This window comes from Octodon degus, unplaced genomic scaffold (genome assembly GCF_000260255.1).
Source record: "Octodon degus isolate 3935 unplaced genomic scaffold, OctDeg1.0 scaffold00039, whole genome shotgun sequence".
NCBI lineage: Eukaryota > Metazoa > Chordata > Mammalia > Rodentia > Octodontidae > Octodon > Octodon degus.
The window spans coordinates 16,068,870-16,086,268 of record NW_004524615.1 but is presented as its reverse complement, the minus strand read 5'-3'; the positions used below and the strand labels follow the sequence as shown (position 1 = coordinate 16,086,268).

The 17,399-nt window shown below is 40.4% G+C and overlaps 1 protein-coding gene across 1 annotated transcript in view; it reads left to right on the top strand.

The window, feature by feature from the left end:
* The first annotated feature begins 9,045 nt into the window (after positions 1 to 9,045).
* The window catches only part of Hs6st3 (heparan sulfate 6-O-sulfotransferase 3), a 798,794-nt gene continuing 790,440 nt past the window's right edge, over positions 9,046 to 17,399 (top strand). Inside the window, exon 1 of the mRNA XM_004631204.2 lies at positions 9,046 to 9,868. Within this exon, the coding sequence (XP_004631261.1) occupies positions 9,147 to 9,868 (722 nt within the window). The 5' untranslated portion in view covers positions 9,046 to 9,146. The remainder of the gene's footprint in view (positions 9,869 to 17,399) is intronic.

Sequence of the window (17,399 nt, the reverse complement as noted above, 5' to 3'; positions counted from 1 at the left end):
GCTCAGTGGACTAAGTATCTGCCTGGCAAGTGCAAGGACCTGGGTTCAATCTCTGGTACCATATGCTGTGCTGGCCATTGAAACTGGGTGTGGTGGTGCGCGCTTGTAATCCCACCACTGGGGAGGCTGAGACAGGAGGATCACTAGGAGTTCAAGCTGCGTAGCAAGACCTGGTACCAAATAAATAAATAAAAGATTAAAAAAAAAGAAAGAAAGAAATTTAGAGTATATTTATTTCTTAACATATTCAAGGAACATTTATTAAGGTGCTTCCTAGTGCAAAACACTGTACTAAGTGCCTTAATAAAACCGTGGTTCTACTTAGTCTGCCCTTGGGAGCTTGCAGGATTATATGTCTTGCTGTGCTACTGATAAATGTCATAGAACACTTACCTAAAAATATCTCCTAAAGCCTACTTCGAATATTTGATTTCTTATGATTAAAAATATATATCTATACATATATGGAGAGAGAAAGAGACAGAGATAGAGTAAAATTCATTGCCAATGCAGAAACAAGGAACATTCCATTGTAATTCATCATATGAAACATTAGGAAGGTGAAAACAGTCTTTAAAAAATGTACTTCTGCCTAGACTTTTTTTTCCCCCAAACCTAATAATTATACTAAGGTTATCTGTCTTGCTGCAGAAAAATTAAAGTGTATTTTAAAACATGCTTTCTCAGAATGAAATGTGAATGCTCTGAAGCTCAAATCCATTGGAAATGTGCAAACATTTTAATTTGCTAAAAAAACTAATAATTGTCTACATTGATTTTTGTGACTAATCCTATATATGCTTAGTTGCTTATATTAATGATATTACTCTCCATGCGGAATTCCAAGCTAGGATACTTCAAGATACCTTTATGTCCCTCCCCGCTCACTCTTTCACAGGATTTAGTCATTAAATCCTGTTGGCTCTGTCCCTGAAATATTTCTGAAATTTCTGCTTTTCTGTTCCATTGCTATTATTTCTTTTGTTTGAAGTCCTATTTCTGGCTCGGACTATAGCAATTTCTTACTTAGTCTTTTTCAGATTATGTCAACAAATATTTATAGAGCACTCACTGCTATGCGCTATTTTTGCTGGTAGAATCATATTTTTTATTCTCTGTCCATAATTCATACCTGAACTCCAGATCCTTTATATACCTGTTCATTTACTATCTCTATTTGGCTGTCTCGTTAATAGCTTAAATCTAACTTATCTAAGCAGAACTTTTCCTAACAACCCTCCAGTCTCAATACTCCCAGAAGGCTTTGTTTCTTTCTCCTTTCCCCCTTTTCAGTAAATGAGCTGCCAGTGTACTGTAAGCTCAAAAGATAAATCTCAGCATCATTTTTGCCTCATCTCTTAGTCATTCTCTCTTATCCAGTCTTTTAGCAAATCCATTGTTTTGACTTTCACCATCTATCTTGGACATAATCATTTATTTCCGTTTTATTAGACACCTGGTTCAAATCTAAGTAAGGTCACTTACTACCATCTGTGCCTATGGTTTTAAAAGCAAAAGTAGATTTTTTTTAAAGTAGATTTTTTAAAAGAAAAAAATGGACATAATTTTAAAATTCTGAGATGTATTTGCCCCTTAAGAGTCAGGCTGTGGAAGATGATGAAAAATGTGTTGCTCCTGAGCCTGTTTATGCTCCCAAACTGGATTATTTGACAAGGAAAACCAGAGAGTTATCAGATTTCCAGTGTGAATGGCATTAATGCTTAGCATAGGGTTTGTAGTATGTATAAGTGGTTGGGTGGGGTGGGTTTGGCCTCTACCTCACATGATGGGACATCTACTAGCATTGATTTGGTGAGGGAAATGATAGAACTGTCCTATCTCCACACACCTTCGATTATTTTCCTATTTTAAGAAATTGGATTATGCCTTGATACATAGAATGATTTTCAAAAACATATTTTTTTTGAGATATTTCATATGTAGAGAGTGATTTTGACTTGCCACTTAACAAAAAGTGGCCTAGCCCATTTGTGAGCATGTTGCACTTCCTCCTTTTCTTCACTCTAAACTCTGTCACTTGTCTTGGTCTGTGATCTCTGCATCAATTAAGATTGTATTTCTCTCTTCTCACATGTCTACTTTAAAGTCAGACCTATTTTTGTACTTGTCCTACTGCTATTTTTAATTCAAGTGCCCACTCCCTTCCTGCTCCTTTATTTTCTTCTTGAAAAGAAGGAATGGTTTCTGACCTTCTCTGATACCAGTTTTGAGAAATTTGAGAGGCTCAAGCAACGGGGGACTTCCTTATGTTGTCTCCATAATCATATTGAAGCATTTACACATTGAAACAGTCTTTTATTAATTACTTTCTTTTAAAATTTCCTTTATATTACAATTAAAGCATCGCATGGATTTTAGAGAAACTAAAATGTTTGTAGGTGCTTTCTATTATTTATGATGCTTAATTTGAAATGATTAAAGAGATTATTTGTTCAATAAATATGAGGGTTGGGCCTGATGAGATTGGAAGGTCACTGGTTTAGATCATAATGGCTCCTGAGAGAAGGCTATCAAAGAGCTAGAGGCTGGCAACCAGAAAGGGTCTCACAGTTCAGTTTCAGAAGATGCAGATTATGGGAAGATGACTTCTGACTTCCTAGTGGGGAGCAGAAGACCCTACACCCAAGTTCAGGTGGGACTAAGCCACAGAGCTGAGGTGAAGCAAGGCCCGCTGCAGAGCCATTTCATTCAGCCAGTGCAAAGATGCCACATAAACTCCCTAGCTTAGGTCATCCTGGGGACAGCAAAGAGGAAGGGGAGGGGACAACCAGGATCTTGACTGCTCTAAAGAGAAACAGGTTAGTTAAGAAGTTACTCAATTAGGGGATGGGGAGATAGCTCGGAGCTCTAAATACCTACCTGGCAAGCCCCACGTGCCCTGCCAGCCACTGACGCCAGGCTTGGTGACACATGTCTGTAATCCCAGTGGCAGAGGAAGCTGAGAGAGGAGGATCAGTATGAGTCCAAGCTGTGTGGCAAGACTGAACCAAACAGAGAAACAAACAAATAATAAAAAAAGATAAGTTACCCAGTTAATTTAAATTGGGATTTCTTTTTCCTTCTACCTCAGGTGATGGGATCTTCCAGGCAGTTCATCCTGTTATTATTAGAAAAGGAAGTTACACCTCTCCAATCCAAGTCTTTGGACTGGAGTACTTCTGCACTGTTGCTCTCATCATCTTTTGTTGCACAGTTGGACTTGCCTCCTAAGTTGCCTCTGCTTTCTTTCAAACCCTTCCTAGTCCATTCTTCACAAGGCGCAGTGAGCTTCTAATATCAATTAGTTACATTGTTTCCTTTCTTACAACTTCCTCCCTGAAGCTCTAGAGGAAGATACCCACTTTCATGGCTCTGAATGAGCTGCCCACATGTCCTTCTCTAGCGGTCTGTCTGTACCTTAGGCCCCGCAAGCTCTTTCCAACTCCAGGCCTTTGCACTCTTTGCTTTGTTGAAAACCCTCTTTTCCAGGACATCTGGAATGACTAGTTCCTTGTAGAGTGTTTCTTTTGGATTCAGCACCTTTACCTCAATGTGAATATAGTTACTGCTGACTACCCAGTGAAAAGCACTGCCCCCTTCCTTCCACCCATTCTGTTTAATGTCACATCGTCTCATTTCTTTCCCCTCTAGTACTTGCAATGATCTCAGTTGATGGCATCTCTATCTTTTTGGTTGGATAGGCCCCAAATCTTGGCATCAGCCTTGATTCTCCTCTTTGCTTTATCTCCAACCTTTGATTCATTAGGAAACACCCATGGTTGTTTCCTGAAAACAGTTTATCTTACTTCTTTCCACTTCCTGTTCTGCTACCCTCTTGTCATAGTCTGAGCCATAGTCTGAGCCTCTTATCCAGTTACTAGAATATCCACTTACTTGGTTTTCTTGCATATACATTTGCCTTCTACTCTCAAGAGAACAATAAAATGACTCTAAACATTTTATGCCTTCAGGGGCTCCCCACTCCTCTATGAGTAAAATTATTATAATGGCTGACAAGCCCTGAGGTGATGCATCACCCATTACTTCCCTCGCTTTCTTGGTGCTACTTTTTATTGCTAACATTGAATTCTTGATGTCACAATTATTATCTTTATTCACTAATATAATCCATGTACCTAGAAGTTTCCAGCACGTGGAAGCATCCCAACATTTTATTTTGGATTAAATGAATCCATCTTGCTTATTTCTTTATCATTTATATTTCCACCTTTGGAATATAAGTTACATGAGGGCAGGCTCCTTATTGGGCTTGTTTAATAATGCATCTAAAGCACCTAGGAGAGTGCTCAGTATATAGAAAGTGCTCAAGAAATTCTTACTGAAATACAAGAATATCTGCTATGAAAAGTTTAATACATTTAGTTACACTCTCCTAACTTAATGAATACATTGCACACTCATAGCATCATTTCCATTCTTAGCTATAGGTTTCCTCTAATGGTGAGGAAAGAATGTTATACAGTAAAGTAAAAACTGAATTGTTCATATAAATAAAACTTCTAATTTACCTATTCTTATTCCTTTTATTTCTTTCTCTTGTCTAATGGCTATAGCTAATGACTCCAGAACTATAGTGAATAGGAGGGGTGATAGAGGACATCCTTCTCTACAAAGTGTGGTACAGGGTTTCGGGATAAGTACTGAGGGGACTTGACTGACAGTGTCAGATACAAAAGTTACATTTTTTGTTTTATAGGTCTTGCTTTGTCTTGATCTTAACCATCCAGCAGAAAAGTTTAGAAATGAAGTATGAGAAGTGAAGCTATGTTAATATGCTGAGCTGTGGAAGGCTCAAGTCATCAGATTTGGACATTGCCAGTCCTGTGGATAACCCACTACTATTGTGGACTACTGGTCTATACTGGAATATTTTGCTGAATTCATGTACCTACAATATTTGGATGACAATGGATGACTCATCTCCGACAAAACTGAACAAAGAAAGGTGATATAAATGAAGGACAATTTTGTAACTGTATATACAAAATAGTTAGGATAGATATATAGCTACGTTCTCTTAATTCAATAAGAAGAAAGATCTGTACTAATAGTGTTTGGACAGGATATCATGTCTGCATCTTGTGCTATGAATGACTACTACAAAGACAACAATATTCAGTGTATTAATTGTTGTAACTCTCCTACCGACCTGTTTTGAAGCTGTTACATTGCAATTTTTTTCTCAATAAAATTAATAAAAAACATATAAATAAAACTTCATGGGAAACAATATGTAAGGTCATGTCTACTCCAAAGTTGCAATCATGTAGTGAACTAGAATACAATGAGTATCACAATTCTTTCTGCAGTTTGCACTGACTATATAAATTCTGCTGTTTAAATCTAAGAATAAAAAGCTACCACTTTGGTGTTACTTGTAAACTGCTTACCCTAGGGGTTATCTGGGGGTTGAAGTTAATGTTTACAAAAATGACAGGGAAGTCATTTCAGAGTACAAGAGCACTTTTGATTCTTGAGAGATTCGCACTGGCAATGATTGGCATAATCTATTTTGTTCTACATCTGCATCAAGGGGTATTCATATCTATATGTTGCTGTGTGCAAATGTAGGGGATCCAAAACTATTCTCTGTGATTGTGTTGTTAATCCCTCCAGGGTTTCCTCACCTTTCTCAAAGGCAGTTTCTGATACCAAAGGGAAAACAAAGAAGTTCAGATGCAATTTTATCTCCTAGTTGAACTTGATTAAATGGGGACTTTTCTAATCAAAAGTTTAAATCCTGGGGGAGTGAAGTGTTGCTAACAGGTTTGAGAATATCTGAAAAGAACAGAGAGGAAGAGTACTAAAGTTAAGATAGGGAAAGAATCAGGCATAAAAATAATTGTGGCAAAGCTTATTAAAGCATATAATTAGGTGAACAAATTGTCTCCCAAATAGTGTTAAGCTCACTACTAGACTGGCAAAGGAAGTAGAGGGAAGCTATTTGAAACATTATTTTTATTATTTTAATAATTTGTGTAGGAATCATAGTAGCTGCAATCTGTTAGCTAGAAACAATTGCCAGTTGGTGTCATCCTGGAGTAACTATAGTAGGCTGAATGCAAACATGTTTTTCCTTTTTACCTGGAAAGCATTCAATTTTAGAAAGTTTCTATTCATTTTCGTATGAATGTGAGGTCTGCCCTTGTAGATAAGGAAGCCTGCTTATTTTGTGATTTAAGAGCTTTGATTAGGTTCACACCTAGTTCCACAATTGTAATAAGGAGACCACACACACCTGGGACAGTGTGTATCCAACCAAAGTTACCTATCATTAAAAATGAATACCCAGGTACCCTGCCTGAATTATGTATGTAATTGCCTTGATTCAGTGCATTGTTTTCCTTGCAATTATTTCAAAGAAAGGGCAGCACTCCATTAGCTATTTTCCTGAAAGCAGAAACAGCTCTTTTTGGATAGTGTTCTATGAGAAGTGCTAAAGGGCACACTTATTTATGGACACATCCATTTCATTAGCAACACTGCTGCTGTGTTTGTTTAATACAATATTTTCTTTTGAGTTTCTTCTAAATGACTTATTTTAATAATCATATAATCACTTCATAATTGTTACTGTCTTTCCTTTTTTTATCTGAAAAATCAGAGACTAGATACTGAAAGGCAGCAGGACGTAGAATTGCTCAGTTTTGACTACAAAGCCAGAGACAGGAAAAACAATGCAGTTTTCTTCTTGCCTCCTGACTCAAAAGGTCTCCAGAGGAGAGAGAGAGGAAATTAAGAGGATTTTTGCTGATGTTCATTGGATTTCTTCAGTGGTGATTTGAATGCATTTCAGGGATGTGAGTAATTTCTAATTTGGACTGCTTTCACTTACCTTTCCTCAGTTCAGTTTTGTCATCTCTAAAGTGCGTTATTATACTTCTTTTATGTCCTCAGAGTATTGGACTGAGAAGCAAATGAGCTGATGACTAGAAAAGTGCTTTTCATTATGTAAATTACCAGAAGCGTTGGGTTATCCATTTGGATAACTAAGAAGGTTCCATTTGTCTATGTGATATCAAGCTATTTAATAGATAAGGAACTTCTCAAATAAAATAACATAAAAGGTGTAATAACTTTATTACTTGGCTGAAACAAAGGTTTAAAAAAATACATGAGTAACTCATTAACCAGATGCAGTCAGGAAGTAATTACTGGGTTTTATTGGGCTCTTGTTCTGTCACTATTTACCACTGATAGAATTCTAAACCTAAGTGAATGCAACTAAAATCATACAAACTTTAGAGAAACTGATTCATTATACCGACACCTTTCTTACAAGTATAGGCTCCTACAGTATCAGGAAAAGTACAATTTGTGGTTGTTTGTAGAGTCAAAAGCAGGAAAGAAAGCAGAGGAGGGAAACTTGGTTGAGAATCCCACCTGTCTAGAACAACACACATAAATTTCTACGGGCAAGCTTTTACATCTCTGAATGAGATCTGGATGGGCATGACAAATGGAAGAGAGATTAGCAGTGGCAGGAAGAAATGAGTGCATCCTTAAAAAGGCCAAGTGGGAAGGTAGGCGGCAGGGAAAGTGTGGTGAGCCTTGGGTGGCAGAGGAGCCAGAAGATACACATTGGCCTAGCCCAGGGAATCATCGTGGGTTGACTCCACCTTCAGTGTCTCTCTGCTGTCCATTTGGAAAAAAACAGGTCAAGTTGGTGTAGGAACTGTGTTGAGGCAGTTATTCCAGTTTCTTAGCACTGTCTCTCATTACCTGAGAAACAGAAGTTGTCTTAAAGCAAAGAATTGGCTCTGGGATAAAGGCAAAGTCTCCTGAAAACGTCAGCACATAAAAAAGGGCTCAATTATAGGTAAGAGTCCCCTCTTTCACACTGGTGCAAAGGAGGGACGTTGAGAATGACTTTTAGGAGGTGATCCCTATATCCTGCCTGCTTGTGGGCTGGGTATTCCTGGTGCTGAAAGAAAGAACTGTATTTTGAACACAACCCGACACACAATAGGCCCTTCATGGATGCTGATTCAGTGAAGTTCGTAGAATCCTAGAGTTGGGCACTAAGTTCGTACGTAGTTCAGGAAGAACCAGTATAAGACTTGAGAAGCAGGTAGAATGTCTTGGGTAGAGATGAAAAGCAGTCTGGAGCCCATTGGCCCTGCTCTAGTGGGGACCAGCCCACCGTGAGAAGTCTGGTACAGTCTACGCGGGTCTTCCAGGAGCATGGGGTACAGCGGTCAGTTTCACTGTCCACTTTGGCCAAGAAAGCAGCTGATTTAGAGGCATCAGATCAGCACTAGCGACGTCCTCCTGGGGGCCTCTTCTCAGTACTTTAGCTTTCTGGCCGCATCTCTCCTTGCTTCGGGCTGAAGGGATTCCCACTCCCAGGGGCCTTCTCGGAGTCCCACAGTGCAGCGGACTCCTCCCCTGGAAACTCCTCCGGGGCTGGGAAGGCTTTGGCGCATGCTCGGTACCTAGGGCAGGTTTTTGCTGCGGGTAGCAGGGCTCCCGTCACACTGGCTGGCGGGTTGTGACGGTGCCAGCCTGTGTGTGCGAGTGTGTCTGCGTGCCTGCGCCTGGGCGGACCGACCCGGAGCAGCACTGCGACTCGCCGGGGAGAGGCGGCGTCGCAGAGGCGCCTAGCCAGCGGCAGCGGAGGAAGCCGCGCTGCAAACTTGCGGCAGGCGCTGTCTGCCCGGCTCGCGGCTCCCGCGCCTCGCCACTTAGCGGAGCAGGTGCCGGGCGCGGTGCCCAGCGGCGTGGGGCCGGCCGCACCTTCCTCCTTGGCGGGCGCCCTGGAGAGCCTTATGCAGCTACTGAGCTCTCGGCCGAAGCTGCCCAGCTGCCCGGCTGCTGCCCGGCGAGGGTCCGGAATCCGAGCCGCACTCCCCAGAGCCTGAGCGCCCGGGATGCTCGGCGTCGCCTAACCCGGTGCCGCGCGAAGAGCGCACCGAGCCCTGCGCCCCCGTGCGCCCGGTGCCCCCAGCCGCAGCCGCGCCGCCAGCCCCTGAGCGCAGCGGGGCCGCCAGCCAGCGCACGCCTCGGCGGCAGGGGCATGGAGGAGCGGCGGGCTCCGAGCCGCGCCCCGGAGTCCCCGAAACTTCCAAGCAGGCGCCGGTCCGTGCCCCCGCCGCCGCTGCCCCTGCCGGCCTGAGAGCGGGACCATGGATGAAAGGTTCAACAAGTGGCTGCTGACGCCGGTGCTCACTCTCCTCTTCGTGGTCATCATGTACCAGTACGTGTCCCCCTCCTGCTCCAGCTCCTGCAGCAACTTCGGGGAGCAGCCCCGCGCCGGGGACGCTCGCCCGCCCGCCGCCCCAAGTCCAGCTCGCCGGGCACAGGGACCCCCCGAAGACTGGGAACGGCGACCCCAGTTGCCCCCGCCTCCCCGAGGGCCGCCGGAGGGATTTCGGGGAGCCGCGGCTCCGGAGGACGAGGATGAGGAGCCAGGGGACCCAGAAGAAGAGGTAGAGGAGGAAGAAGAGGAGGAGGAAGAGGAGGACGATCAGGACCCTGAGGCCCCCGAAAACGGCTCCCTGCCCAGGTTCACGCCACGCTTCAAGTTCACCCTGCAGGACCTCACCCGGCTTGTGGATTTCAATATCAAAGGGCGCGACGTGATAGTGTTCCTGCACATCCAGAAGACCGGGGGCACGACGTTCGGCCGGCACCTGGTGAAGAACATCCGGCTGGAGCAGCCGTGCAGCTGCAAGGCCGGCCAGAAGAAGTGCACCTGTCACCGACCGGGCAAGAAGGAGACCTGGCTCTTCTCCCGCTTCTCCACCGGCTGGAGCTGCGGGCTGCACGCCGACTGGACCGAGCTCACCAACTGCGTGCCGGCCATCATGGAGAAGAAGGACTGTCCCCGCAACCACAGCCACGCCAGGTACGGTCCCCTGTCCTGCGGCTTCCTGCAACCTCCCGCCCTCGCTCGGTGTCCACCCCGCGCCCGGCTAACCTCTGCTAGCGCTCAGGGCAGGAGGCTTTTCGCGGGGGGATGAGACGCCTCCGATAGAGCTGAGGTCCTGAACTCAGTTTCCCTTACCCCACTGCTTTCACCACCCCGCTTTCACCTTCAAAGGTGTCGGGGCGATCGTTTGGTGTGTGCCCTGGATGGCGCCTAGCACGGTGTGGCTTCCCTCGGATAGGACGCTGGGAGACCCGACTGTAGTGCTCAGGGGTCGAGCCTCCCGGCAGGCCGGGCGGGTCGAAGCTTGCGCTTAAGTTCTGTGCTGGGGACTGGAAAGCTGGTGTCAAACAGGGAGAGCTGGGAGTAGACACAGGGCAGGAGATTGCCAGGCTTGCTGAAGCTGGAGATGGGCTAATTCCTCCCTCAGGGACCCCTGATGCCGCTTTGAAGATACAAGTGCAAATTTCTGCTCTGCCCCAACATCCCTAATTCTGGAGGTGGTCATTGTCGCTGAGCACAGCCAGCAGTTGGATTTACGTTGTTTTCATCAGGATTTCCGTTCTCCCCTTTGCCTAGGCCTTTCCTATCAACTTGTTTCAAAAGTATCTGTCAAAGTCCTACTGTGTGCCTGGCAATGTGGTAAGCGGGTATAAAGATTAAATAGGTAGGATCCCCGGTCTTTTAGGATAGAATGCTCTCCCATAAATATAGTAATGGAGTTGAGGATTAAGAAAGTTTGGAATCTTGATAGCCAATGAAACTGCTTACATTATTAGCATCCTTTGAGAGGCATGAGATTAAGAATTTGGTCGAATGCTCTTTCTGCTCATTGCAATCTGAAGATTAATCTGACATGCTTGCTCAAGGGGCAGAAGTATTAAAAGCTTGGAACACTACAATATTGAAGTTTTTATCTCAAAGGTTTCAAACAATTTGGTATAAGGAAATAGGAATTTAAACATCAACTCAATATGTGCTATCAGATAGCATTTGCATTTGACATTGTGGAAAAGCTTCACCTAATGGAAATTACCCAGATTACTGGAATTTGCTTTCACTGAAGCATCTACTACTACTTCATTTCTCCAGGAATGAACAAAACTTAATGATGCCCTCCCCCCCTTTTTTTTATTTAGGGAGTTTTAAAAATACTTTTCTCCCTGCTTCTTCCCCTGTTTCATGGATATTAAAGTACAAACCAGCTGGATTTGGAATGAGAAGATTAGGCTACCCATTAGTACATTTTAAGGACCTTTTGCTTTTTTTTTTTTTTTTTTTTTTGCAGAACCAGGGATTGAACCTCTTGCACTTGCCAGGCAAGCACTTATTCTACTGAGCCATCTCCTCGGCAGGACCTTTTACATTAAAATATTGTAATGGCATATTAATTTAGCTTTTTGAGACAAGGTTTCATTGTGTGGTCCAGGCTGGCTTTGAACACACTATGTAGCAAAGGTTGGCCTTGAACTCACAGTGACCTTCCTGCCTCAGCCTTGAATGCTGGGATTGCAGGAGTGTGTGACCACAGCTGGCTGTAATGGTGTATTATTTTAAACCTTATGATGGTCTATTATTTTAAATCCTGCCACTCTACTTTAGGTTAGCCAGTTTTTCAAATGCGTGTCTGTGCTGCATTTCATCCTGTTGCACTCTTCTTATTTAGATGTTGCATGTTCCTAATTGGCCCTGAAGCATTTACTAGCCTGATTCCTAGTTTCCATTTTACTAAAACTGGAGACGTCTGTAGTTTCTATAACATGGAAACATCTGGTGACTTTTCACTGAGGACTGTTACTGTTTTTATGAGTGTCCTAGTCCGTGGGTGAAGATTTTTAGAAGCCTTCGAAGAATGTAAAATTAGTTGGATTTCTGTGGCGTGATGAAATGGTGCCACTGTTATAAGCCCCAAGCAGATCATAAGCAGTCAGATCTCACTTCCATTGGAGTACTAATGTCTCTGTTCTGTGATGTAGACAAACTCCATCTTGGCTATTTAAACTTGTGTTTTCTATTACAAATTCAATTTATTTTTTTCAAATTTGGTGATGACAAACATTCCTTTCTCTCTGAATCACAAGTCACCAGGTAATCAATAAGCCTACAATGTTTTTTCTTTGCTTTGCTATTTACAACTTAATTTCAACGTAATTATGCTTACAGAAATACACTCATGTTGGTTAAAAGAATGCAATTTAACTTATCCTATGAATTTCAACCAAAAAGTTGGTACATGATTTAAGATTTTTAAAAGGATTTGCAATCTGTTTCATTTAAAAAAAATCTATTACAAATGTATAAAAGGTCCTCCATCAAATGCTGCTAAGGAAGGCAGCAAAAACCTTGAGAAATATACCTTTGGTTTGCCTCAGAAAAGTAGCAAGCATTGTAATGGTTCCTTTTTTAAAATTTTGTCTGGTAGTAATTTTGATACCCTGTTCTATAATCATTTTTCTTTTTCCTTTTCAACCATTCTGCTTCCATTAATTCTCAATTACTTTCCTTCTCTAGCTACTGTAGGAAGGACTAGTTGTGGAATATGTGAAGTGCCCTGTATCAAAAGCTACAGAGAAAAAGTTTTAGAGATATTAACAGTAGCATCTTCCTAGCAGAGAAGATTGAATTAGTTGTCCGTCATTGTAATGTCTGTGTACAGCATTCTATAGTCAGCCGGATTAGCCTGGATAATGGAAGGAACATTTCCACAATGCAAAATGGCAGATAATCTATTGCTACATAATGGGAACAAGGTTCTACTTCAAATAGGGCTGACTCTAAGCAAAATTGAGATGTACATCCCGTTGATTATATTTCCCCACTTGCTGTTTTTGGCACCCTTCAGCATCTCCTTCCCATTTCTCTCCAACTTCAGTGTCATGTGGACCACATGCTGGATCAGAGCAAGAACCCTGTAGTCAGGTAGATATGGCACGCACATCTACTAGCTGCGTAACCAGCAGTAAGTGACTCAGAAAGATTTTTCACCTTCACAGTATAGATAATAATTAGGATTTCTATCATAAGGGTGTTATGAAAACTAAAATGAGCTAATGTATGCAAAATGCTTAGGATGATAGACATGCCTAGATGGCTGGTATGCAATAATACTTAAAATGTGAGCGCATAGTATATTATAATACTAGTTGTTAATTATAGTAATAATTTCCCTAGTCAAAGTCTTCCTTCACAAAAGGATCTGAGATCAGTTCTTTAGAGCATTTCAGTGAAAATGGGTCATGTTGACTTATAGAGATACCACTTTTTGATTATTTGTACTGAGAATCCCAATTTCTAGTTTTTCAATTTAAAATTGAAACTGAAGATGATAGATGCTTGGGTATCAGCCATCATAGGAAGGAGGAGGAGGAAGAGGGGAAAAGGACACTTACAGTATAATATATATTCTGTTGGTGACAAGAGGAGTTATTTAAAATGGTGAGAGAAGAGGTAGAAACATTCTTTAGAGAAAAGCAAAGTAGAGAATACAACTCTGAAGATGGAAGCATAGAAGATATGAAGGATCGATCATATGAATTACATGGGCCTATGAAATGATAATCGTACTAGCTGGCAGCGTGGATCCTGCAATATTTGATCATGTAAATTGATTAGAAAAAGATTAGAAACTAATAATCTGGATGACCTGTTTGATCTTATAACAAATCTGGATGACCTGTTTGATCTTATAACAGGTGATTTGTCCCAATTAGTTTTGTGTCACCCAATTATTTCTTTGATATATGATCTTTCTCATCATCACATGCTCCTTTCTCTTCTGTGTGTGATTTACCTCTTTATTTCACAACTGAATCTTTAGGAAATACCTCTTTACTGTTGTAAAAATGACTGAAAGAATATCATGATTCTACAATTGTCATGAGCAATTTCACTCTAAAAAGGAGAATAATATGATTAAATTCCCACCCAGGGAATTTGTATCTTCGTTTGCATAATTAGATTCAATGTTTTGTCTACGATGTCTGCAGTCTGTATATACAATGGAGGGCATCGTAAGTCCCTACTTATTATGATAGTTCTTAGCGTTTCAAGCAGTCTCATTCCTATGGAAACTAGGCTATTGGAGAAGAAAGACAAAATCTTTGGTAAGTAGGAAGCACTCCTGTTCTGTGATAATGATAGAAAATATTCCATTCTAATTTTGTAGGACGGGATGGTGATTTTTCTCTTTTATGACTCATATTCCATTGATTCTGTTAGCATAGTCAGAACCTGTGGATATTGTACTAGGATATTTTGTGATAAGTGATACAAATCCAATTCAAAGTTATTTAGCCAGAGAGTAATTGTTGGCTTATATAATTATACCTTAGGACAGAAAAGGGTAGTTTCACAAATGACTACCCCTCATAGTTCTTTCCTTATTTATCTGTTTACTGATTGATTGATTGATTGATCAATTGTGATGCTGGAGACTGAACCCAGGGCCTTGTGCATGCAAGGCAAGTACTCTACCACTGAACCACATGCCCAGCCCAGACCTTGCATATTGATCTCATTCTGTCAAACTGTTTCATTCGTCAAGGTGGAAGAATAGTTTTCATAACTAACAGTTCTACAAGGTGAAAGAAGAGCAGGCCTTTTCTGAGGTCTACTTTGAAACCCTGGAGAGTTACTCTGGTTAATTTCAGCTTGGGATCTCTGACTTTCAGCAAATCATTACAGTCTGAGAGTTTAGATTTTCCTGAACCACCTTGTATTGAAGAACAACTTCCGTGTGTGTGTGTGTGTGTGTGTGTGTGTCTGTCTGTCTGTCTGTCTATCTGTCTATCTGTCTGTCTGCATGTCTGTTTCATCCGTTATCACACAAAGAGAAGTCTACTCCTGGGTAGATCCTTGGGCTCTGGAAAGTCAACTGTAATTGTGTTAACTATAGGTTGAAATGAAATAACAAACGAATCTTTAGATTCTTCTTTGCATCCTACTTGGGGAATATAGTAACCCAAACTGCAACTCAGATTTACATGTAGCATCTGGAAACCATGTTCCTATGAAAATTATTTGAAGAAAATTTGAATACTTAGCATAAAGATGGAAAAAACAAGGAGACACATGATATGTGCCTTCAAGTACTCGAAGGGTGATATGGAAGGTGGGAGAGACTTGGCCTATAGAGCACCAAGGAATACAACTAAGATAAGGAGTGATGGAATTTGAACTCAGAGTAAGAACTTCATAAAATTTATAGCTGCCTAAAAAGAGCATGAGCTGTCTTATGGAATGCTATGCATCCAGGCAGGGAATGCCTGGATGCATTAAGAGGAATTCTTTCCAGGGGAAGGTTTAGGCTGGGTAGTCTTTTAAAGGTTTTTCATTCTGAGATTGGGGTATTTTCTTTTCCCCTTTCCTGCTCTGTACACAGAAAGAAAAAAAAAAAAAAAAAAAAAAAAAAGAAAGAAAGAGGAGTTTAAATGAATGTGCCAGTTCTCCAGCATTTGTAAATACAATATTTCTATCTAGGAAACTTTTGGTAAAGTACATTCTGATAATATATAGACTGTTCTACATATTCAGAGCAAAAAATGATCAATGGATTTCAAATACTAGATCATTAGCTTCTTAATAATAAGTAAAAAAGAAAAAAAATATAACACAACTTGCTACAAAAAAAAGAACCACTTTGAAACACTACCTCATTATTGCTTTTCCTTTAGACACCAGGCGAAAATATATAAGGCATCTGCAGAGCTTTGTTGCAAAGATTCTACAATATTATGGCCCTCGCTGCTTTCTAAAGCATAATTTGTGTGATTTCTAATTAGAAATGTTGAACTGCCAAGAAGGTTAATTTTTAACCACAAGGTTTCTGTGCAGTGTAAAACTCAGGAGATTAAAAAATTGTTCTGTCCATATACCATATCTACTTATTTGTTCATTACAGGGTCCCTTAAAGCACCGCATTGTCTCTGCTTTAATAAGTGTTTTTTTTTTTTTTTTGCTCTGAATGCCCTCAGGCTTGGTTTGTCTGGCTGGAATGTTGTGGGAATCGAACTACAGCAACCTGAGGCTGACAGATTTGTGGCAGAAGCCACTTAAAGAACTGAGCTATGGCCAGGCCCCAGAAAACAATTTTTTTTTTTTTTTTTTTTTGTGGAACTGGGGATTGAACTCAGGCTCTTGTGCTTGCCAGGCAAGCATTTATTCCACTGAGCCATCTCCCCAGTCCCTGTCTCTGCTTTAAACTACCAATATTTGCTATAAATCAGAAAGAGGATAAATTAAGCTCATTCCATTTTTTTTTTCAAGTGGTGAGGATATAAGCTGGAAATAGTTCATGGTAGTAGATGATTTATTCTCTTTTTTGAAACTTAGAAATTATTTTATTTTTGTTTTCTTTTTAAAAAAATATTGAGAAACAAAAAGCAACGAGACGGTTTCAAAACTGACTAGTAGGACAGTTTCAATAATTAATACATTGCATATTGTTGTCTTCTTCTCAATTTATATTATGTATAAATTCCCTATTGATCTTACTGGTTAATATAACCTTGTTTAAATTATAGCTAAAGGTTTAGCTATGCATTTGATGGTTTCAAAACTGACTAGTAGGACAGTTTCAATAATTAATACATTGCATATTGTTGTCTTCTTAGTGGTCATTCATAGTACAAGTTGCAGACATGATATCCTGTCTACGAACACTGTTAGTACAAATCTTTCTATTCATTGAATTAAGAGAAAGTAGCTGTATATCTATCCTAACTATTTTGAATATACAGATACACAATGGTCCTTCGTTTGTATCCCCCACTTTTTTTTTTGTTAGTTTTGTCAGAGACAAGAATTGCATTGTCATTTAAATATTAGTAATAGATGATTTATTCTTGTGGAGTTTTTTTTTTTTTTTTTTTTTTTTTGCCAGTCACTTTGGAATTTTTGATTGGGTAGGTATCAAAGAAATAAAAATGTTCATATAATAATTAGAAGCTAGGTAAATTTAACCACTAGCAATGTCATTTTCCCTAATTTTGAACTCTTTTATTATTATTCCTGAAAGCTAATTATTATCTTCTCATTTTGAAAGGCAGTGAGAAGCTTATGGCATTTGAAAGTTATTTATGCTTGATAATGAATTAAATAGTTTAATTGAGGCTGGCAAATCCTAATGTGATTTTAAGAGTCACAAAGTAGATTACTGGGCCAAAAAAGAGGTTCAGTATGAAAACAATTAAATTGAGGAAACCAAACTCATATTTTGTAGCAATCAATTATCTTGTTTTTGAGCTTGTTAAATTGTAGTTATTATGTATAAATTCCCTGTTGATATTACTGGTTAATATAACCTTGTTTAAATTATAGCTAAACATTTAGCTATGCATTGCGGGATATACTTAATATTTATTAACATAAGCCATACTGTTTTCATTTTTCTTTGACAAATACAATTGCATACCATGTGTAAATACATACACAAAAATTAACAATAGAAGATGCTTGACAAATGTCAGCTTTTAGACATGCCTTTAAAAATATAAGTGTATCTTGACAAGAT